We start from the raw sequence: 24,153 nt of genomic DNA, 5'->3' as shown, positions 1-24,153 counted from the left end.
GTGTCTGGAGAGGGCGTATATTTATTTGCAGTTTAAACACTGATTTCATGTGAAGTGAGGACAGCTGTAGCTTTATTTAAACCTTTGTTGTAGTTATAAATTCTTAAACCCTCTGACAGTGAAGGTTCTCTCTCCCAAAATATCACACATCACATGGTGGCTAAGGCACTGTTTATTTAGCTGGAGATATGCTTATTAGATGTACTGTGGAACCCGAGACGTGTACTAATATTTTGGTGGAGAAAAAAAATGGCCCTGTTAAGTTACAATTTATTTAATTGCGTCTCATCTCGGTTTAAATGATTTTTACTGTATCAATTTGATTTCCCTTTGCTTCTAAAGCAATTCTATGCTTCATAAAGTGTGGTTCACATAATACACAATTAATATAAATCATAAATTTTTCACGCTAGTATTTATAATTAAGCAAACATTTAAAAATGCATTATCCCCATTCTCACAGCACATTTGATTTATCATTGCATTCGAGTAAAAAGACCTAGAAAGAGGTCAGATAGGCACCTGTTAGTCTGGCAAAGACGGCAGTTGCCTGGCTGCACTTTGTAATAGTTATTAAACCATCCAAGAGGTATAGGGTTTAGTCAACATGCCAGCCGAGCTTATAAAACTGCATTACTATTGCTCTAAAGGGTTTACTTCTGAGAGAAACACCTTTTTAGGTCAAATAACTGGGTAGTTTCACGGCTGCAAACTAAACAAAGTCAATGAGCTTACAGACAAAAGACAGCGTTACCACGTGTCTCACATGATACCTCAGAAACATCCTGTCTTTATTTAGAAACACTTCAAATCAAAAAGAAGCCCCTGTTTATACCATTTGTGTGTCCGACTTATAAATGTTATGGTGTTTCTTTTTAAAACAGAGCGCTAATCCTTTTTTCCCTGAAGTTATACAGCAGCTGTGTTCAGCTTGCACAGCTAAAAGTCAAAGTTGAAAACACAGAGTGGAAGCAAAAGCTATAGGCCCAAGTGACTTGATTTCTATCTGGGTTTATTCATTCATCCCAGGAACTTCAATGACCCGGCCAAGTATCCTTGGGCAAGATACTAAACGCTGAGTTGCTCCCGGTGCGTTCACTGGACTGTAAATGTTAGTTAAAAAGCACTTAGATGCAGGAAAAACAGTGATGTGTGGATGTGTGTGTGAATGAGTGTGGCATACGGTTTTTTGATAGCTTGAGCAGAAAAGCACCATTTAAGAACCATTTACCATTTACCTCACCTCAGGTGACCTCAGTCGGTCACATGATGGATTGGGGAAAGGTCTCATAGTAGTTTCAGCCCTTAATCCCTGGTAACAGTAATGACCCATGCCTTTTACCGGAGTCTAAATACCTGGACCCTCCACCATTTTTTAGAACCAAAAAAGCCTCTTGGATGAGAAGAGAAACATCATCACAAACCCAATTTCCTTCCTTTCCTTAGTCTCTCAAGACTACCTTGACCTGGATGAACCTGCACATCTAATATGGGTACTATTTTAAGGCTACACCTAAAATCCCCCAAAACAAAACAAAACAAAAACATGCACATGACGTCTACAGTAAAAAATAAATGTAGTATGACACAAGAATATTTCATTTTTTTTAAAGCATGATCTAAAAATTAAAATTAAACATTCCCATTAGCTTCAACACCTAAAACAGGTAAGTTGTTAAACTGTGTATCGGCACTGAAAACAGTAAAACACAACCAGACTCACTGACCTGTCAGTTGTGTGGTTTATTAATATTATTGTATCATATGGCAGCACTATGAGTTTTTGTGGCAGTCACACACACACACAGCACAGTGAGTAGTGTATTTCACCTTGAAAAAGCTGCAGAACTGAGTAACCATTGTAATGTAGGTTTTATGTACAGTGAAGCATTGAGAATAATGACTTACACTCTTGACAGCAGACAGGTAACATCCTCCCACAGGGAAGAGACAACATTTATTCTGATGTGTGTGATATCTGCCTACAACTGTGTCCTCTTAAGCTTAATTTGGATTTCTGCTGGAAATCTACTTCCTAACTCACGACATAACCGGAAACCCCTCTTCACCCTACGCCACATCCATCCACACTGTTCAAGTCGATGCTGCGACATCCCGACATGTAGTTACGTGTCAGTGGGCTCACAGCAGGTTACGTGGAAGGTTATGGTGCAGGGTTAAAGGAGTTTACAGTGTAAGTAACAGCATAGATTTCCTGCAAAAATCAGTCTAAATCATGCATTAGTCATCAAATTTGGTTATAGAAAAGAAAAACTGGGTATCACATCAGTACCATGTACACTCTGAAAACCTTTAAAGTCAAACAGATTTGGGGGTTTTTTCTTATTACATTTTAATTCAGCCTATTGTGTTGTCGTTTTTAACTGGTTGCTTCTCTTCTCGGCAGCAGAGCCAAACCACAGATATCAAGTAGAGCCCCAAACAGGCAAGAAAGTCATAATGGTATGCCACAACTAAAAACACCACCAGCAGGGTTGCATATAGCAGTGATTTTGTGATATTGCTACAGGAAAACGTGTCTGTCGAGCACGAAACACTCTGACCCATGCTCTCCTCTGCCGGGGATACAGTGGCACTGTCGGCAATCTTGGCTTCTTCAAGCTTCTCCTGAAGGCGACTGAGGTGTTGTTCTTCATCCTGAGATTCAGTGATGGGCGGCATAGTGGCAGACAGCAGTTTGGTTCTGCTTAGATGGGGCCTTTTGCTCACAGTGCTCTTGTCTTCGTGGGACCGTCCTCCTGTGCCGACGGCCCTCAGGCAGTGTATGTACAGCTCCACCTCATCGCCCGAGTCCGACTCTGCCGAAGCGCTGTCCTGGCTTGTTTGATCACCTTCAGGTTCATCTGTTAAAGCATCCCCCTCTGCAGCAGCAGAACCATTTCCGTCTCCTGACTGAGGTTTTGTGGTGTGAAGACACTGTTTTTCAGTTTGAATGTGTGCACTTTGCTCTTCTCCTATACTTTCTTTCACAGGTACGCTCTCGCCGCCAAACTCCTGCCCGCTGTTCACCAGAGCAGATAAAACCTCTTCGTCCTTGCTTCCTGTAATTTCTAACTTCTCTTCCAAACACAGTTCTGGATCTTTTCGTTCCTGTTTCGCCACACATGAATGTGATTCTACAAGCTCTGCCTCTACTGCTCCGTTTCCCTCCTTTGGTTCTTTCTCCCGCTCTGCTCCGCCTTCACCTTCCTTATTCAAGTTTATTTTCCCATCTCCCTTTATCTCCTCGTTTTCTTGGATGTGTGCCCGTTCAATACTGACCTCTTTTCCTGCAAAGTGTTTTTTTGTGCGCAGCTCTGTCTCTACTGGTCCCTCTGTTTCTTGTACTTGGTTCTCCTCAGTTAATTCTTCCCTTCCACCTGTTTTGTCCATCTTTATGACTTGAGCACATTCTACCTCAGTACTGGCACCATCCTCTCCAGAGACAGCCTCTCCGATTGTTTCCCTGTCCTCTTCTACTCCTGTCACTGCCCTCCCCTTGACAACTTCTTCATTTGCAATTTCTTTTTCTCTTACTTCACAGACGCCCGGATTTAAATATACTATCTCGCTTTCATCTTCATGTATTAAAATGTTGTTTTCTTCTTCTTCAACCATCATTTCCCAGTCCTTCACTTCAGTGATTTCTCCTAAACAGAGAGCCTCCTCCTTAGCTTTGATTTTGCAATGCTCTGTTTTTTCCTGTGTCTCTGTAGTCACGCATTCAGCCAACTCCCCTGTTACCTCAGTTTCACCAGAAGATTTTGATTCATCTTTGAGTGAGCTGTGTGTCATTTTACTGCCTTCTCCCATGTTGTTAGTTTCTCCTCGAGCTTCCAGAAGTGTCTCGGGTGTTGTGAAATCGGATTTCTCCACAAGTTTGCAGTCAGGAACAGTTGCTTTTGTAACTGAATTGTCATTGTGGTGCAAATTCAACTTACGCAAGTCTTCACATGGTTTAACCTCGCTAAAAGATGCGTTACCAGGACACAGAGCTTTGATTAACTCACATTCATGGCGTTTTTCTTCTAAGCCGCCGCTCTGTTGGTCAGGTCCTTCATTAACATGTCCCAGCAGGTCCCAAGAGCTTTCAAGTTCTACAAATGATGTTTGCGGACTGGTCCTGACTTCATGTGTATCGCTTTTTGCGTGCATTTCATCCAGATTAGTTTTATCATGTGTACATGGATTCTCTGGGAGTGGACACTGTGTTGTTTCTGCTGTAATTTGGCCTTGGGGGTCATGTGTTACACTGTCTTCCTGTGCTTCTCCCCAGGGATGTAAACTCTCAGCCGGTATTTGTGGATTCAACAAATCTGCTTGCGATAAAATGTTTACAGTCTCAGGACAGCTTAATGTGTCTTCTAAACAGGCTTGTGAACCCTTAAGTGTGCTTGTGCATCTCCGGTCTGTATTTTCAGTCCCAGACGGATCCTGCAGAGTCTCTGCATTTAATGTCAGACTTAAACTTGCTTCTTCTTCTTCAACACGATTATTGCATGGTGCTATGTCTGTGCATTCCTGGTTTGATTTCTGGTTATTAATCGCATTTCGAAGTGCTTTACTATTGTTACTTTTAATATCTGTTGAAACAGTGCAACTAATCTGTCTCATGCCAGTGTGAGGATGTAAGCCTGCAATACTCAGTGTAGCCCGTGCAGGATTTTCCCAGCCAGCTCCTCTCTGACTTTCACTTCCCACTCTGCCAAACACCTGATGATACAGCGGAGCCACCACAGTGCCAAATGTGAAGCTGCTGGTCTGGCCAACAAGGCTTTCATTTCTCTCTGCTGCTGTGCTGCTAATATATTCATGACCCACGTCTGCATCCTGACTGCTGTCCTGAGATTTGGTATGTTGCTGTTCTGCTTGAGCAAAATTATCAAACAGGTCATCTTGGATGTCCGTGGCACTCTCACCTTCTGCTAATGTGACTGAGGCAGCCAAAGCAATGCTCTCAGATTTCTCTGGCTCGCCCTCAGACGTTCGGTCAAGTGCTGGTGACATATCACGTGAAAGACTGAGGAGGGGTTCGCTGCACTTTGCTTGGGAACCTTGTGGTTTGCGGTTGCTCTCAGCAAACAGTCGCACATCTGTATGCTTTTCCTTTGGGGTTTCTTCTCCAGCTGCCTGCGTTACTCCTGGAGGTGATTCGTCTCTATCTGTGTTGTTGGCGTCTCCGTTTCTTTGAGCAAAGTAGTCCCTCACCCGGGCCATCCGTGCAGCCTTTCTGCGACTCCTTTGGCTGTCGTTTACTCCGCTCTCAATCTGTCCACCAACACAGATAGATTCATTTCAACAACATGCCCCTTAAAGAAAACCAAGTGAGGTGAAATTTAAAGTTGCATTTCTCACAACAAGAAGACATTTAAAAAAACAAAGCATGCGTGACTAAATGTAATTGAAACTGTGAGAAAGCACAAACTGCAAGTATCACTTTTTTTTTCCTTTTTTTTTTTTTTAGGTGCACAGCACATTATGTTACACTGGTGGTACCCAACTCCAGTCATGTGACCCTCTCTGAAAAAGTGCACCAGGGTCATGTTAAGCTCTCTGCTCCTCCTGCACCTCACAGTCATACCGATCCTTTAAATGCCCTTTCACTGCTAATAATACATCAAATATGTAGAAAACTTAACACAGTCTACAACAGGGATGTCAAACTCATCTTACATTAAGGCCCACTTTAGGGCCGCAATGTAAACCATAATGTTTCATGGGCCGGACCAGTGAACTACACGTTTAATCCCTGAGATATTTAATTATTAAAAAAAAGGTACAATATTAATAACACATCTCATTTTTTCTACATGATAAGGAAACGTTGCTGTAAAATGAAAATAATCTGTCAGCACTTCACTTTGGGTTGAAACTAATGTTCAAAATTACAAAAAATAGGATAGGAGTCTTTGCTGGGCCGATTGTGGCCCCTGGGACTTATGTTTGACACCCCTGCTTTACAACATTTTGAATGTGAGGATTTACAATGTCAGGACAGAATTGGAGCTGTTGTGTCATCAGTCATATCGGCAACATTTATTTTTCCACTCACCAGTAATTTCTGTCCATGTTCCTCTGATATTCCTGACTGATCATTCTTAGATTTCAAAGTGTCACCCTCTAATCCAGTGTTGGACACATCTGGAGACAAGAAACATTTTATCTATGATCCTGCTGGGCTATCAAAGCAGTTTTCTTCAATTTCAGGTCATTTCTTCATTTCACAGTGGAGAAAAGGTAAATTTTCACCTGCTGCAATATTTCCCTGTGTTGACGACTCCTTTCCTGAACTGTTTTCCACGCTGGTGTTCGGACTGTAATAAGTTCATTAATTAAAAATGCGATCAGTCAGGGTTAAATTCGCTTTTCTTTTTCACGTAGCTTCAACAAACCACGTAAGGTGCCAGTGCTGAGATACACAAACTGTTTTGATTAAAAAGTGTTAAATTGTTAAAAATTTGTAAGTATTTATATGTGTGAGATGCAAAATTATGTATTTTCCAACTGTGACTGTTGTGCGTTTCACAAACAGTCTAGATTGGTTATAATGTAAAAAAAAGCACATTTCTTCTATTTATATGAGTCATTCAAATTATAGACCTCACATAGTCGTCGCCAAAATAAACTTAAGTTACAAAACTAACTAGCAAAGGACATTTTTAATGAATAGTCAATATTTAATTCAAGGCTTCCTGCCTGAATGGCCTTTACAATCTTCCATAACAAGCATAATGGACATTCCCTTGACCATGCACAATTCCTATAATTAAATAAACCTAAAAAATGTGCCTAAAAAATGTTTTATGAAATCACTTTTTATTCTCACCTGGCTGTCTTGAGGCAGCTTTTCTTGTTCACGTTTTCCTTCTGTGGCTGATCGTTTTCCTTTGTTCTGCGGAAACATGACAGCACGTAGTTCTTGTTGGCGTTGTTGGCCCAGAACGTCCCCACAGGGGTTTCATACCGCAGACAAAAGTCAACTCTGGCCCCCTCGTCCCGAAATGGAGGCCACAAAGTGAGCGTGAATGAGAAACAGTCCGTCAGCCCATCGCTGGAACCAGGGATGTACTCAGCCAGGAGGTCAAAGTGGCTGGACCAGCAGTCCAAAGTAGTTCGAACATATATCGCCTTAGTGAAGGAGATGTTGAGGACGCGCACCACGCCTTTTACTATTGTGGTCCCTGGAAGTAACTCAATTTTTTCCAGCTCTACTTTCTGTTCCTGGACCTTGGTCAGCAGCTCCTCGGTTAATAACGGGAGTGAAAAATTCAGAGGTGAAAGAATGTATTCATCTTCATCATTGCCTTCCCCATCAGATGTGTCGTATCCTGGCAGTTTGGGCACGTCCCACGTGTCGAACTCCTTCACTTGAACCAAATTGAGGCCTTTGGCATCTGCGAAGGACACTCTCCTGGAGCCACACATGGGAGGCTCAGGCTCCGAGTCCTCATCAGACACAGAGCTCTTTCTCCGTGGGAGAGGAGAGGATTTAGGCCTGATGTCGATGACCACCTCACCCTCATCATCATCCACGTCCCAGGAGCTGAGGACTGGGACTCCTAAGAAGTTACAGGCCCCAGACCCTCTTGGCTGTCCCCAAAAATCCATGAAGCTCTCTGTGAGAGACTCAGCGTGAAAATGAACTGCGCTGCTTCTGGCAACTGACATTCAGCATGCTCTGACTTAACAGATGGAGTCAAGTTACAGATGACATTGTTGTGAGGGCCAACACTATAAATAGGCCAGAAGGGACTTAAACTATGTGCAGTAGTCTAAGTCTTCTCCTGAAGAGAATGTATGACCCAGTGCAGTATTTGTTTTTTTGTTTTTTTGAGGCAGAGGGCTTGTATGACCTAATCTAAACCATAAGCTGATAATCATCTAAGTTTCTTATTACAAAACCGCCCCAGAGTCTAAATATTTTGTGGACATCTTTGTAGTATCCATGACTCCCAAGAGAGTAATAATGCTATTTTTACAGCCACATGGGATTTACCATGGCAACTATTTATGTTTTGTTACTCTGGCCCACAATGGGCTCCATTGCACTTGCATCCTGTTTAAAATAATTTCCAATCTGTGAATATCTGATAATGTAATAGCTGTGAAAGTCTCAAGGTGAGAAACAGTCATTCCACATTAGATTTATCTATTATCCACCTGTCACATAGGCAGATACCATGATACAGTTTATGGCTCTAGTGTGTAATATTTCCAGTATTTATCTTACAGCTGTGACAAATTTGCATAATTGCCAAAAAAGTGGTGGTGAGTGCTTAGTATTAGTGAGTAAAACATATTGTTTAATGATGAATAAGAATGAATGGTAAGCACTCGATTGATTCGTATGAGACAATACTTTTTGGCTGTCAGAGGATGTGATGCAGACAGAATACTTTTATTGCAGTGCTCAGTCGTGGAAGGTAGAGTAAAAATAAACCATGAATACAGAGGAAGGAAGCGTTGTGCTACATAATATTGACACTTTTTACAATATAGAAGAAAAAAGCAGTTAGTGATTTTAACCATGTACCTGAGACAGAGGAGAGCAGCATCATTCTAGAACAAAACACGAAGCACTCAGAGAGAGGGCAGCATGACAGATGTTTACTATAAACATCATGTATTGATAGGTGATGGATAATAGGTAGTGATTTGTAAATGAATGGAGATAATATTATACTACATTATATTTCAAAATAACTAGGCAGCTCATGCTCTTTCTCTTGATCATACTTTTTTTTAATAGCTAGAAATCTTTTTGAGGTCAACTTGAAAGAAAGGCAGATGAGAAAAGTAATGAGGTCAGAGGTCAAGCGTCACATGATATTTCAATGCAGACTATAGTGTGATATTTAGAGTCCTCATATAGCAGCATCCTTTCCTAAATGTCACCAATAGAAAGGCAGCAGAATTTAAAGTCCAGTTTTAAAGATAAAAATTATGAAACTTTGACCTTATTTGACCCTGAAGAGGCCAGACGTTCACAGTAAAGCGATATTTAGAATTCCCATATATCATTCCCTATATGCTTATATGTAGTAAATATAGGCATATAGGGAATATTTAGAAAACATAGTTTCTCATATAAATTATTTTCTTTATTATCTATTATTATTATTATTATTATTATTATTATTATCATTATTATTATTATTGTTGTTATTATTATTATTATTATTATTATTATTATTATTATTGTTGTTGTTATTATTATTATTATTATTATTATTATTTATTTATTTTCATCTTTACAAGGTACTTCCTATATGCTGATAATACACATTACACTTATAAGAATCGTAGTTTCTAATTTATAAGGCTTTTTGACAATTTTCCAGAACCTTTTCCAGCATGCTTACTAACTCTTCCGAAATCTTCTGAGGACACATAGACCTTGTCTAAGCTCTTACTCTGTGGTGTTGCTCTGATTGCCAAAGTCATCCTGTCCTCCCCCTCCCAGAAACTCAACCTGAGGTCTCTTTACAGATGAATGAAGGAACAGTTTCTCTACCTCAGGAACCCCGGTCCTGTTTGGAGGAACAGCAACGAGCACAACGACTGGTTTGTGAAGTCCTTAGCTCAGGTGGAGCCACAATGCCGTCTGCAGGACACAGAGAGGAATAAAATGAGTTTTTCGGAGTGGACCTTTTCACATTATGAGGCTTAGAGCATCACAGTGGGTTGGTTACTGAACTGAAACAGAGTCACACACAATCAAGGCTAGGACACCACCACTGTAACCTGTTAGGTTTCCAGTCTCCAGTTGTGAAAGAGTGAAACAGTAAAAGAGTTTTAAAAAACCAAAACAAATAAAAGAACTCTTTTCAAATCCCTAAATAATTTTATAATGAAGCAGAACAAGCTGGAGGCAGAACAAATATAAGATGTGAATACACACAACACATGTAGTATTTATTGATGTATTGACTTTTAATTCGATGGTGTTTTCCAACTGTTATTATATCCATATTGTGATTTTGATACTTAATTGCTTGTAAGGTGTCCTTGAGTGTCTTGAAAGGCGCCTATAAATAGAACACATTATTACTTTTTTCATCCAAATTGGAAGGCAGGTAAATATTAATCCAGTAGGTGGCAGAAAGTTACCTTGGTAACAATATACACAAGTCAGTCATTACCTGCTATGAAGTCTAATCTTGTACTTTTTGTGTAGATGTACAAGTCCATTTCCCTCAGCTGTTACTCCTGTGAATGTACACGATGTAAACGGCTTCTTTTTAACACGTTTTATCATGCATTATTTCTATAAATATTTATTAAGCTAACACATTAATTCTTTGTCAGGATTATTTGAGGGCAAACTAAAGGTTTCTGAGCCTTACCTTGCGATCCCTCATACCAACAGGAGATAAATTACAAGGACGTGGCTGTCTGGCCTTTAGTCCTCACCCTCGTCGAGGACGTTTATATGATAAAGGTGGCATGCTGAAAGTAAACATTTTTTTTTTAATAAATCCATAATGATTGTGCAGAACTGTCTTCCACAAAGTTTATTTTGTCTCAAACATGTCGAGAGTTATTCAGGGTGTTATTTGTCAGTTTGTCAGTTGCGTGTCTGCACTCTAGGGTATACTGCATTCATCAGCAGGCTAAATTAAACACTTCTATTTGTTTTTATGTACTGCTGTGTGTTTTTTTTTTTTTTCAAATGTGCAGACGCAACTGTAAATAGCTCTTTGATAAGAGTTTGACAGTTGTGTGGTTAGAGAGCCCTTTTTCTTTTTCAGACGTCTTAGATACTGAATATCTAAATAAAGTAAAACTATACTTGTCTTCTCTAAAAAATGTAAAAAGGACTCTTTGTTTTTCATTTAAGACAATAAATGATGTGTGTTAGGGGGCGTTTTGCTTATTGCACTGTGTACATCTATGAATATCTCAAAGAAAAATAGTGTCAGGATTAAAAAAAACAAAAACAGGTAGCTGGGAAGCACAACGCTGTGTGTGCTGTATGCACTAATGTGAATAATACATGTTCTATAAATGTGTGTATTCTTAAAATGTAAATAACATTAATCAATTCAAATTTTTAGAGGAGCTTTTTAACATTGCAGGAGACTTTTGCCGGCACTTTTATGTTTTAAATATATTTGTAGCTGCGGCTGATTTTATAACATTTTTTTTCTGCTCACAGTGCTGTGACTCCTCCCCTCGAGGTAGTCACACAACTCCATCAGTTATCTCTCATCCACACTCCAAACTGCTGAGTTGAAGACACCAACTCTTCTTGGCTGCTCTGAATTCAGCTGTTCACCTTAACGGTACGTAGCTTTTGTTCTTTTTCAGTAGGAGAGCTTAGATTGTACTTCCTGTGCATTTTAGGACTTTATATCAAAACTTTATATCAAAACAGGATATGTGTTTAAACTATTGTTAGGGAGCCTTTTTTTAGCTTTGCCTTTGAGCAGTGTTAAGATATGTTATAATGTACAGATCGATATTCTGGATACATCCTGTTACAATCAATCATTCTGATTTTTGATGGTCTTAAATAATTTAATCTTACACGGGTATTATCGTTTAAATATTAGGAAGTCAATAACAGGTCAAAAAAAGTATGCACTAATGTTTTTTATGATTGACATTCATTAAAATTGTTGAAATCTTTACTTGAAAGTCAAATATGTATCTATATTTTTTTTGTCAGCAGTCCTCTAAATATTATCTGCAGCATCTTTCAGCTTATTTTAGGCCTTCCTTGAAACATTTTATTTTTGTTGTGGTTGTAAGAATATTTTTAATTAGAGTTTCTTTGTCCTCATTTAGTCATGTGCTGTCTTTGAGATTTTCTTTTTTTTCAAATAGCAGTAGAAGTTTGCAGCTTATATCTCTGATAACCAGCTTATTTTATGATCTTAGCTGAGATGCCAGAGTCCCCTCTCAGTCCCACAACAGCCCGTCAAAACCCAGCCAGCAGCCTCCTCAGTCACACAGACAGTAGTGGTGGGGAAAGAGTCGCTAATGGGAACGCTGGCACTCTGAGTGGCGACGACTGGCAGACTCTTCAGTATAAACAGGTATGTGTGTGTTCTGCTACTCCTTCATCGTGCCCCTCATCCTCCTTTTCTTCATCCTTCAGCTCTTTCCTCTCCTTCATAAGTGGAAAACAGAACACTCTTCCTCAAACAGATGTCAAGAGAGAAATACCCCATGGCCTCATATTGGATATCCTCTGGCAGGACACGAAACCCAGAGCTCGCGGCTCTGTTGACAGTGGCAAAGATTTCATATGAGATCCGAGGGGAGCGGGGAGTTGACACGCAGAATTCTTGTTTGTCCTTCATTATTAGTTTGTGAGTCAGAGCCAGGGAGGAATAATTGTGCACAGACCTAGGTCAAACAGATGCAAGTGAACGGCAAATAAGCATGGCCCAACACAATTTTATGGTTGTCTCTTGCAATTCCATCCCTGGTAATCTTAATCTAAGGGATCAATGAAACAACCGAGATAATTAGCGGCCAGCAACAGCGTTTCCTCCAGTCCGTCCTGTCATCTTGTCACTTTTGTTCTGTTCTATTCTCCTAATTCACTTTCTAAATCCGGACTTCAACTTGTGCCAGCACTCAACTGCATGGTGTTAATATTTAAAGATCCAATTTTTTGGTTGGGGGGGGGTGAATGGGGGGTATTTTCAGCTGACATAATAACTTTATCCCGTTGCAACGTTGTCTGTCTGCCAGAGTGTGATTCCGGTCTTCAGAATTTAATAATAACTTGTGATATGAATATTTTTTTTCAATCTGAAAACCCTAAAAATATTACAAATAAGGACTATTCATGTAGAAAACTGTTTTTTTTCTTCGATAATAAAAGGCAGGGACCTTCATCTTTAATGGATTTCTTTCTTACCTGTATCCAGGCTGCACGCAGCAAATGGATGCATGGTGATTTGTAAAGCGCGATAATGAAGCCAGCTGCACCTACATGCAAAAGAACATTCAGGGAGAACAAAAAAAGTTTGACACATATATTTGTCTTAAACTTTTATATTTTTAAAAACGTGGCATAACCACCATGTGGTTTGTGTTTTTTTTGGGTGTTGCTTTTGTTAACAGTGGTAAAGTTCAACTTTTTTAAAGCTTTTTTTCTTCTTGCTAATTTTGGTAAAGCGTCTTTGTCCTCCCCCTGTTTTTTGAGAAAGTATGTCTACATAAGCTTGATGGTCGATTTAACTTCGGCCAAGCAACCAGTAAATTAAAAGACCAGCTGTTTCAGCACTAAATAAGACTACTGCACCTCTTTCCTTCCTTGTTCTTCATGTAATGTCTATTGCTCTAACTTTCTCAGTCTGGTTGAACACAGGGGGCAACATCTCAATGGACTGATGGGTGGAAAAATTACAAACTTGAGGTCCTTGGTGCATTCTTTCATTACATCCTGCAGACTGCTGAGATATTACTTCAATATGACAGCTTTACCAAACCCAAAGAACAGCCTTTGTCTGTATATAATAGTTGATATTTTATATATAGATAACGAGACCACATACTGCAAAATTCAAATAAATTATATTTTCCCCAACAATCATTTAGTAGCACCTTTTTTATGTGTTGTTTGTAATACAACATGTGGAATATGCATGTTGTTGTTTCTTAATGCAGTCATGGTAATTGCTGTAGGCTCTGTGTGACTACAAAGGGAGACAATCGCCCTGTTATTTGTCACCCTATCAGTAACAGTGCAGATCAGTTATTATTCTGGGAGTGTTTGCCTTTATTAATACCCATACACTTCTATTAGGAGCCACAACAAGCTTGAAATTGTGTTGTTAATTAACTGGTCAGCCTATCTCCAGTCTCATTTTGGGTCAGTGACACAATCCAGCATGATGATGTTCACAAAAGGTTGACAACACTGTTGTGTAATTGGAAAGATTCCCATTTGATGGTTATTACTGTTTATCACCTGACACTCTGTCTCAGTTATTGTTTTGACTGCACTCCTGACTTTCCTTTAAAATGTTGTCCTTCCCCTTCTTCTTTGAGGTCTTCCTTGCTATGATGGCCCCTCAGCAGATGCAGCAGTTTCTGGCTCCCAACCAGCTGCAGGCTCTGATCCACCAGAAGCAGCAAGCCCTTCTGCTTCAGCAGGTATAAGCACAGTTAACATATATACATGTCAGGGTGGTGGTGTTTGATAAACATGACTTACATAACACAACAAAGTTTGTAAATTGGCTACTTTAACAACTATTTATTTATTTATGATTTACATATACATACAATTGTTATTATGATTGTTGTTAATTTAGCCTAGTTTGCTAGCTAAGAGAAGTCACTTAGCTAGCAAACGAGTAAGCTTTAAAAGACTACAGAACTCTTATCAATGGGAACAATGGGACAATGAGAATACATTGTGGTTATAAGGATAGATATCTGAGTTAATGTTACTGCATAATGGTTTAGACTGAGGCCATGATTAACATGAGCTTAAAGCTAACAAGGTGAGCTAATTTGTTAGTTAGTCGCTCCAAAGCAAACTGGTGTTCCAAAGTTAACCAATCAACCAATAAGTACAATAATAATAATAATAATAATAATACAACAATAATACAGCAGCTTACTAAATGTCATAATACATATTTAACATTAGATAGAGTGTAAAAGTTAAGTGCTAGTGCTAGCACATTTTGACTTATACTAGGAGAACCAAAAGGTATAATTATTAAAAATAATTAAAAAGGCCTGCGTTTCTGGATTTTAACTCAACTTACCTAGACTTTCTCCACTAAGGTTAAACCCCATCTTATTAAATAGAATGTATTAATTTTGGCTCAGTACCATCATATCACCAACATATCAGTGTTTGAAATAACAATGTTAGCCTATGACCCTTTTCTTCTGTGGTTTCTGTTGTTGTTGCTTTGTTGTTATTTATTCTCCTCTTGTAGCAGGGAAACAACAAAGAATCGTGATTTTTATAAAGAGTTTGCCTGGGTTAAACGGTTTTTAATGTTTAAGCACACAGTCTTTGAACAAGTTTAATATCAGACAGTGCCTGTACCCAGCTAGTGTGTCTGTAAATCTCTATCTTCAGTAAAAACCTTTTTGTTATTCTTTCCACCTTCTGTAATAAACCAAATACTGAAATTGTACCACACACCTAAGATTGGCAAACGTGAGGCAGCCTAAAATAAATAAAACAAACAAACGTTTCTACCAGTAGCAGTTATAAGTGTCTAAATGATCGTGATAATGCTACATTTGTTGATAGCATCACCTGAAAGAGTTCTACAAGAAGCAGCAACAACAGATTCAGCTGCTTCAGCAACAGTCCAGTAAGAAAATCAAAGAGGTAAGAGTCTAAGGCTAGAATATTACACACCTATATATTTTTGAAGGATATCCTATTGTTGAAGATTGATACATATATAAAAAATAAATATTTATTTCTTTTCCTTTCTTTGATTGTAGAGATTAAAGTGAAATAATGAATGGATTTGGGCTTTTATTTTGAAAAAAATTTGACATCTGAGCTTGAACAGAAGTAGTATTTGGATTTGGCCTTTTATTTTAAAATCATTTCAGCATCTGATGAAGTTGTTGAACGTTATCATTAAATGGTGATATCACCTGACTTAAAATTATGCTTTTCCAAACTTAAAAGCCCAGAATCAATATCTAAACATCTACCAGCTCTGACCCTTAATGGACTGACTGGTCTCACTGTGGTACGGCAAAAGAGAGTGAGGGCAGCGTTTACTACCTCAGTAGAAATGCTTTCTTTCCCCGTCCTCCAGCTCTCCTCTCCCCAGCTCGTCTTCCAGCAGCTCATCCAACTCCAGCAGCAGCAACAGCAGCAGCTCCTCCGGGCGCACAGACCGGCGCTGTCCTCTCCCGCCCTCTCTCCAGGTCACTCCTCTTTACATCTATTTCCACAGTTATACATTAAAAAAAAGTTTCTTCAAATCAACTCTTTCATTTTGTGTATACTATGTATTTGAAGTCATTATTTTGAGATTGAAGGAACAGCAGTGGCTTAGTATAATTAATGTACACTGAATAAAAAATGCTACAATGCTAGAAAAATACACCACAGCTACTTTGCTATTTGCAGGAGTATTGATAGACTTTGTGTTTTCAATCATCTTTTAGCTTGTCTCAGCCCTGCAGAGATGCAGCAAGTATGGAAAGAGCTCACACTGGGAATGACTGAAGATAAAACCGCAATAAAAGCCAATCGAGAATCTTCCACTGGCAAAATAATGTCAGCAAAAGTCCCAGGGAGACAAGCCGATGACCAGCAGTCTGCCTGTCCTCACAGAGCTGAAAGGTAAGAGCCGTCTGTTCTCGCTGTACGCAGCAGGAGTGCTGCCTTTTCTCAGTTAACATCAAAGACTTGTCATCTGTAGACATTTTTTTTTCTCTCAAGGTGTGGGTGAGGAGATGTTTGCTTTTGAGACTTCACTTTTAATTCCCCTTGGGGACGATGTATTTTGTATTGTTTGTTTGCTTTGTGTTCCGCCACCTGAAGTGGATCAGCAAAGAAAAAGTTTACGTAACTGCAGTACACGTCCCGAATCAAAAGTAAATAGTTATCCTTTTTTTGTGCTTTTTTTTGTCAGTGCTCCCTGCCACCTCTCTCCTGTCATTTCATGCTACCTGAAAAGAAAACAAAACACTCTTATATCTGTTTTATTGCTGTTTTGTTGTTTGTCTGCTGTGGTTTCTTTAATCTTGACAGGCCCTTCTCTCTCTCTCGATCAGCACTGTTAAAGGTGATCACGCTGCCAAACACGCCCTCTTTGGTCACGGCGTGTGTAATTGGCCCGGCTGTGAGTCAGTCTGTGAAAACTTCAGCCAGTTTATCAAGTAGGTTTAAACAATCTTCACACTTCTAATTTTTGCCGTCAAAAAATCCACAGTGAAAACAAAGCAGCAGAATAATTGACATCTCTTAACCTCATCTTCAGGTACTGATGGGCAATATGTGAATTATGTAATCAGATTTAAAAAATGAGATGACACATAATGAGATAATAGGTCCACTGTTATAGATCAGCTGGTTTCATTTTGATTACTTCTTTCAAACTTTACAATTTTAAAATTATTATTTTAAAATTATTAATTATTAATTTTGATCAGCTTACAGTTAAATATAAAGTACAGTCTTTGTTTGGGTAATGATGATTGAATTACATGTAAATTTCCAGCATACAAATTGCATTTTATTTGAATTGTTTAAAAATGAAAAACAATCTTTACAGAAGTTATGTTACTTTGTGAAAAAAAATCTAATTCTTTAAAACTTAAATTAGAAATTAACACATTTATTGTTTGTGTTTCTTGTTTGTTTGTTCACTGTTCACTCAAAACCAAAACGAAACATAAAAACATACAGAATAATGCACATGAAAAAAATATAAATAAACTTAATCTTTTAGACTTGCAGCAAATACTATAAAATCCTTTAATTCATAACCACACAGCTGATTTGAGTTTCATTTATTTTTGTTTAGATACTTACTGTTATTGTTATAGCCCATAACATTCAATTCATCATCAGTGTGGATCTAAATGTTGTTTTATCCACAGTATTTGATAAGAGATATGATAAGAAATAAGAGAAGATTCTGCCTCTACTTCTACCTTTGAAAAAATACTCCTAACATATTTGCTCTATTTGTTTTAGGCACATAAGCAGTGAACACACTCTGGATGACAGAAGTACAGCCCAGTGCAGAGTCCAGATGCAGGTGGTTCAGCAGCTTGAGCTTCAGGTAGGGACTCTAACTTAGAAGTATCACTGACAGAAAAGGAAGCAGATTTATTGAAACTTGTTCTCAAGGTCAACGTCAATTTTGTCATTTTATGTGCACTTTTCAAACTGAGGTCTACAAACCAGAAGCACTTGAGTATTCCTAAATCCAGGCTTAAAAGCAGAGGAGATAGAGCCTTTTCAGCAGTGGCTCAGCTGCCCACGTCTCTGTTAAAAACCTACTTATTCTCTCTTGCTTTCAGTTCTAGTTGAGCAGAGAACCGTAGCTTTTATACTTAATTTTTTTTATTTGATGATTTTTAGTATGTATTTGGTGACTGTTATGGATGAATGTGTACTTTGTATAACCTGTGCAGCACTTTGGTGAGCTGAGTTTTTTAAAAATGTGCTCTAGAAATAAACTTTGACTTGACTTTCAGAGCGTTCCTTTGGTGCTTCGCACGTTACAATAACCTCTAAATTGTTATGGATCATGAGGGGGATTAGTTGCTACGTCATCAAAATGTGTAATTTTCTATAGACTGAATGATGAACTGAGATGATGATACGGTCATAATTTAAAACATGGGTGATACCTGATATTATGCATGAGATAAGAGGATTTTTCCAAATATGAGAGACAAAGCTATATAGTTTATATATGCCCAAAAAAAGAGAGAAAAAGTTTATATTTGGAGCAAGGCTTGTCTGCAGTCACTTCAAACAAGAAACACTTGATTAATTTCCCCAATGCTCGACTATCTAGAAACCTTTCTGTTTATGCTAAATCCTCATGCAACTTTCAGCCCCTGCTGTGCTTTTCCTGGTGTTTGACACAGAACGAACGCTTTCTTCCAGAGATCTGTCAGGTTCACAGCCTTCCATTTCAATAACCTCTGCTTGGTGATTACAATGTGACACCATCCACTACAATTTCCGCTTCCTTTCTTCATCTCCTCTTACAGCTCTGCAAAGAACGGGAGCGTCTGCAGGCAATGATGGCTCACCTGCATCTGCCATCTTTAGAAGCTCAATCGCTCTCGGCGCCTGCACAGTCGCCACAGTCCGACGCGGCTGCTGACCCGTGCGGCCTGCAGGTAGGCAGTGTTCAGTAATAGCTGTTTGAACAACACAGGTCGAGTAAATGAGCCGTGACATTTACGGCGTTACGGGGAGGAAAAACTCCAAATATGTGGAGAAAACAGCACATCTGGCTTCACCCTCATCTCTTCTAGCGCTGATGAAGATACTGCCAGGCTGTAATTGACTTGTTGAACTTTTACAGTTGAATGAGTTGCAAAAGCAAGCTGACATTTTCTTAGGAACGAAAAAACACGAAAACACAGCTTTGAGGCAATGCTATGTGAGATGAGAGTCCTGGTAAGAAATATTTTATCAAATTGAAACACAAATTCATTTTTTGAAAAAGTTTCAGCTTTGTGCACCTTTTGACCACAGCTCTAATTTGATCTTTGCTCTTTTACTTTGCGGAGCCCTCGGTGCTTTTTCAAAGCGAGGACTCTAAATATACAGAGTGCTTCCTCTCCCCTCCCCGTCCAGCTGTTGGCACAGACGTGCTGTGATAATGTGGGAGCTAATCATTTGTTAATCTTGCAAATATTGCGCCATAATCACAACACCCACCAAACAATTTCACCCTATAATTAACAATAACTGGCTTCCTCCTTATTGTGATATTAGAGGAATCACCTCTGAAGAGGCGAATCCAATCGCTCCGTTACACCCTGTTATGAATCTCCCACTCTGTTTTGTTTCCCTGTCAGAGTGTTCGCTGCTCTCAATCCTTTGTTAACTTCATGCCTTTGTCACTCTCAGCTCACTTCAGTCAACAGCTTGCCCTCGCTGAACTCATCAGACCCAGCCCAGGTGTCCCCTCGACCTCTAGATCCTGTTGGCACTCCATCCCAGAGGGGTGAGAAAGAGTTCCCCTCTCACACGTCAGGCGTTGGGCCTATGAGACGTCGTAATCACCCTCTGGTCTACTCGCTGTCTTCAGGTGAAGTGTAACCTGGCCACTTGTTTAAGCAGCTCGACACACAGCAGCTCGTTCCAGATTTTTTTACTTTACTTTTTCTTTGTTCTGCTTTCTTCTTGTTTCAGAAAATGAATATGAGCTTTACAAAAACACTGATCTCAGACCACCTTTCACCTATGCCACACTGATTCGACAGGTATGACAGGTTTTTTCAAACTTTTTATTTGTCTTCTTTTATTTTGTATTTGCTGGTCCCTAAAATAAGACGCCGTATTATTGTGGGATGGGATAAACAATGTTTTCATGGAATCTCTATGTTGCATATTTATTTGAATAACTTGATTCAACTGATACAATTTTCAATCAGTGTTTGAAGTTTTAATTCAAGTTAAATATGAATGTTTTCCTGTTGTTTTATGTGAATATGGAAAGAAACTGACATGAGGACATTTTACAACTGATCAATAAGTAAAAGTAGTTTACACATGACTTACAAGTTAACTATAAGACAAAATAACATTACAAAATAGAATAAAAAATTTCAATTTCAATATTTTTATCCACCTGACATAAATTCTGTTTTTGTGTGTGTGTGTGTGTGTGTGTGTGTGTGTGTGTGTGTAAAAGATTGTATTAGGTTGATGTTTGTATATTATATGTTATATATGTGTATGTAGTCAGCCAATGCATTTACATTTTTGATGTCTCATGTGGAGTCACTGTGTGTTATATGTTGTTTTGCTATTGCACAAAATGTAATAACTGTGCAAGTACACTTTAACTACGTTGATAAAATAAGTGTGGAGAGGAATCATTAACTGAGTAAAATCAAAACTGGATAGAAATGATTAAGCACATTATAAGTAAGTAAATAAAAAGAAGGAAGTAGTTGGCTACTTCAATTAAGAGTCCAATAAAAGGTCAGTTTTACATTTCTGTTTGGAGCTTGGAGTGTAAAAGTTCCCTCAACGAAGGCATTGCGTCCTGCGCTTTGGAGCAACTAGCAGACTCATGCCAGAGGATCCGAGCAGTCATACCAGCTCATACTTTGTAACCATGTGAGACATGTAATAGATCACAGGGTGCTTCAAAAATAACTGGAAGCAGTAAATGTCAAGAGTCTTCTTCTGGTCCAGATACATGCTCACCTGCAGGGTTGTGAAATAGCTGTAATTTTTTTCAACATTTTCGTAGCATTAAAGTGTCAATCTTGGTACAAAAACATGAATCTGTTTCTACTATAGCATTATTTTTGCAGAATTGGTGATTCCTTAAATTAAAACAAACACAAAAGCTGTATCTTTGTTCCTTGCCTTCGATAAACTAGTGAAGGCTTTAATTTGATCCTGTATTGTGCTACAGCGTATTATTTCTTTTCCATCTACAGGCTATCATGGAAGCATCAGACATGCAACTAACCCTCAACGATATATACAACTGGTTCACAAGGACATTTGCTTATTTCCGACGCAACGCCGCCACTTGGAAGGTATCCCACCTGCAGATGATTAACTCTGTATCCCACTGTGTGTTATACCCGATGCATGCAGCATGCATTCAGAAATATCTTCCTCACTCTGATTTCGTCTGGATCAGAATGCAGTTCGACACAACTTGAGCCTGCACAAGTGTTTCGTGCGCGTGGAGAATGTGAAAGGTGCGGTGTGGACTGTGGATGAGGTGGAATACCAGAGGAGGCGATCCCAGAAGATCACAGGGTACAGTAGATCCTCCTTGTTTATCGCAGTGCTGCCATCAGGGTATCTGTACATATTTCATAAATATAATGATAATTAATTACACGATAATCAAAATATCAGATCAGGAGTCACCACAAAATTCTGCTGTTTGTAAATTCACAAATTTATATTCTACCTTGTGGACTACAGTGCTAGGTGTCATCTATATTATAAAAACCAAAAGGGAAGGTTTAGTTTCCTTATTTTGAAGACAGACATCTCTGCAGGCGATTTATTTAAAACTAGGTCTCATTGAAAATTGCTGTGAAATATAAGGCACAATGTTAATGGAGAAAAAAGTTACATTTTTATCATTTCCAGGAATCACAGCATTGAAATTTAAGTTGAAATCGATCCATTAATTCTAATCTGATCTAATCTGACTTAAAATCCTAAAAAATCTTTAAAATATATATAAATGTGGTTGGAAAATTCAAAATTCCATTCAGTAGAGGCCCTTTACTGCTACTCATTTGTTAAATACATTATGAATTTTCATTGCTGTTATCTGTTATTTTCTATTATCTGCAGAAATCCATCACTGATGAAAAGTATTTCCTCCAGTGCAGGTTTTGGGACCCTAATGAATTCTGGCTTGCAGGTGAGCCGATGCATTCTCAACGCAGGAGTGCTAACAGGTTGGGGGCGTGGCCACTCTTTCATTTATGCTCACTTTTCTTTTCAGACCGCACTGGCAGAGGCGTCACTGCCAGGACTCAAGAAATTCAACGTAAGAGGAAATTCAAAGAGTCAAATACAAAAGAGCAGCATGGCTGACAGCCACAGAAACCAAAACTTCTCTCCTCGTGTCCAGCCGTGAGTTTAGCTTTGATATAAAATTCACCCCAAAAAATTCAGTGATATTACTCTGAAGTTTGATGTCTTTTCTATTTAACCTCTTACAGGCCACTTTTCCTTGAAGACAAAAAGCTGAAGATGAATGACCAAGGATGTCTGATACAGACAGTGAAACCAGTCAGTCTGCAGCCAGACATGAGTGAAAATGATGAAGGGCATTTGTTTGACCTTGAATGACTCTTTGACTGTTAATAAAAGCAGTAAAATCAGCATTAAATCCATTTAGAATGTTTTCTATTCATCGGCAAATGTAATAAAGTAAATTTAGCTTTGAGTCAGACTAGAGCAGCCTCAATTTCTCCTCAATTTCAGCCACACAGCAAAAGAAAGTAGAATATAGTGCCACTTGTGGTCTCTGTGCTGGGAATACTTTTATCAGATATTTAAATATTGGACTGTATATCTTAATAACAGTTATTATTCAAATATCAAACAGTTCTGACATGTAACAAATTGACAAGGATTTAAAGGTGACCGAGATTAGTCACATTTCTTTGGATAATAGTATTTTTTGTTTGTTTGTTTGTTTTGTTTGACTTTCTAACGGACATCTTGCCAAGAAAATGGCAACAATTTGGAACAATTTGTGATTTTTCACCAAAAACAACCCATATCCTTTTGTATTAATTCTTTATGATGATATAGAAAATGATTGTTGATAATGTTTGTTAATATTTTGTGTCTCAAAGACACTTTTAAATAACTGAAAAGCATTCATTGTGCACTGTTTCTTCTGTTTTCACTGTTTCTCTGTTATGATTATTGATAGAAAATGTGGGATTTTCTGTATACTGAAATAAAGATTCTGTTTTTGTTATTGAGAACACGGTCTGTATAATGTGTGTAAAGATGTGTCCGTCTGTAGGACTGTGTCCAACGTTTAACAATAAAAATATATATAAAATAGTTTAATGTTGTATTTATAAGGCTGTGCAACATTATGCTTATTCCTTCAGTTATCAACTTGCATACTTAAAAATGTAACACCCATGCGTTGGGTATTTTTAATGCTGATTTACACAAAGTAAAAAAAAAAAAAAAAAAGACAAATTTGTAATGTCATTTTTGGATTTGTTTGACATGGTACATGTACATGTAACCTAAACACTGTGAGGTTTCTCCAAACCATTGTTTCAAAAAATGGCTGCAGCCCCTGTCAGTACAACCATTACATAACATTTTAACATTACAATTTGATAGTGCTGCTAAGTGCTTCAAAATTAGATAAAGATAATTAAATTTCCATAAAGACAGTAAATTTACTTCTGCATTCACTTACATCATGCTACCATACCCTGAAATAAGTATTTTCTATATTACAATATTATATTATATTTTACTTTTTTTATGGTCTCCTGAAGATCACTGGTAAGAGGTCTCAACTACAACCCTGTTTAATTTATTACAAATTAAAATAATAAAATAAACACTCCCAACATTGTGTCATCAACTGATACACACCCTGAAGTGAAGCTGTGACTGTAGACTTCACAACCAAACAGAACAAAAGGTTTTTCAGCTCCCTGTTTTGACTATTGTCAGTAATTGTCTTTGCTGATAACATGTTAGCTTTAGGTTTGCTGTTCCTTCTCGGGTCTTGCTTTGATTTGCTGTCAGCCTATTAGATGACATTTTCTTCTGATTGCCTCCGTGCCGTGTGCGTACTGACTGAAAGTTAGCGTGGTGCTAGACAACTTCAACAGCTTCACTTATGTGTTGCTTTGATGTGCCATATACTCACTGCGAGGCGGGCCAGTCAGCATGTTTTTTAATGTAGCACTTTTGACAGCACTTAATCAACAGCCCCTCCAAAAAGGCCGGTCTCTGTTCATCTTCTC

The 24,153-nt window shown here is 38.5% G+C and overlaps 2 protein-coding genes and 1 long non-coding RNA gene across 3 annotated transcripts; 1 reads left to right on the top strand and 2 right to left on the bottom strand.

The window, feature by feature from the left end:
* Positions 1-1,521: 1,521 nt before the first annotated feature.
* On the bottom strand, positions 1,522-7,826 carry ppp1r3ab (protein phosphatase 1, regulatory subunit 3Ab). Its single transcript, XM_039614385.1, has 4 exons — positions 6,827-7,826; positions 6,250-6,314; positions 6,053-6,141; positions 1,522-5,268 (listed from the first exon to the last, which is right to left on the bottom strand). Exons 1-4 carry the CDS (start codon positions 7,666-7,668, stop codon positions 2,359-2,361), a joined length of 3,906 nt encoding a protein of 1,301 aa, XP_039470319.1. The 5' UTR covers positions 7,669-7,826; the 3' UTR covers positions 1,522-2,358.
* A 1,859-nt stretch (positions 7,827-9,685) lies between these two features.
* On the bottom strand, positions 9,686-10,865 carry LOC120441001. The gene is made up of 3 exons (XR_005613706.1): positions 10,347-10,865; positions 10,143-10,209; positions 9,686-10,028 (listed from the first exon to the last, which is right to left on the bottom strand). It is a non-coding gene; the product is annotated as an uncharacterized LOC120441001 (long non-coding RNA).
* A 1,023-nt stretch (positions 10,866-11,888) lies between these two features.
* LOC116313196 (forkhead box protein P2-like) lies at positions 11,889-23,161 on the top strand. The gene is made up of 15 exons (XM_031730846.2): positions 11,889-12,041; positions 14,011-14,115; positions 15,239-15,319; positions 15,765-15,876; positions 16,120-16,297; positions 16,732-16,836; positions 17,657-17,744; positions 18,688-18,819; positions 19,559-19,739; positions 19,844-19,914; positions 21,106-21,207; positions 21,315-21,436; positions 21,989-22,058; positions 22,143-22,273; positions 22,363-23,161. Exons 1-15 carry the CDS (start codon positions 11,889-11,891, stop codon positions 22,490-22,492), a joined length of 1,761 nt encoding a protein of 586 aa, XP_031586706.1. The 3' UTR covers positions 22,493-23,161.
* Positions 23,162-24,153: the final 992 nt, after the last annotated feature.

This window comes from Oreochromis aureus, linkage group 7, assembly GCF_013358895.1.
Source record: "Oreochromis aureus strain Israel breed Guangdong linkage group 7, ZZ_aureus, whole genome shotgun sequence".
Taxonomy (NCBI): Eukaryota; Metazoa; Chordata; class Actinopteri; order Cichliformes; family Cichlidae; genus Oreochromis; species Oreochromis aureus.
This window is presented reverse-complemented; position numbering and strand designations above follow the sequence as displayed.

Bases quoted from the DNA above. Each gene is read 5' to 3' on its own strand.
- ppp1r3ab (XM_039614385.1), bottom strand. From the start codon at position 7,668: ATGTCAGTTGCCAGAAGCAGCGCAGTTCATTTTCACGCTGAGTCTCTC. The intron at 6,315-6,826 runs GTGAGAATAAAA...AACTTATTACAG, and splicing joins AGCTGCCTCAAGACAGCCAG to TCCGAACACCAGCGTGGAAA. The intron at 5,269-6,052 runs GTGAGTGGAAAA...GTTGGTGGACAG, and splicing joins AACATGGACAGAAATTACTG to ATTGAGAGCGGAGTAAACGA.
- LOC116313196 (XM_031730846.2), top strand. From the start codon at position 11,889: ATGCCAGAGTCCCCTCTCAGTCCCACAACAGCCCGTCAAAACCCAGCC. The intron at 14,116-15,238 runs GTATAAGCACAG...ATTTGTTGATAG, and splicing joins AAGCCCTTCTGCTTCAGCAG to CATCACCTGAAAGAGTTCTA. The intron at 16,298-16,731 runs GTAAGAGCCGTC...TCTCTCGATCAG, and splicing joins TGTCCTCACAGAGCTGAAAG to CACTGTTAAAGGTGATCACG.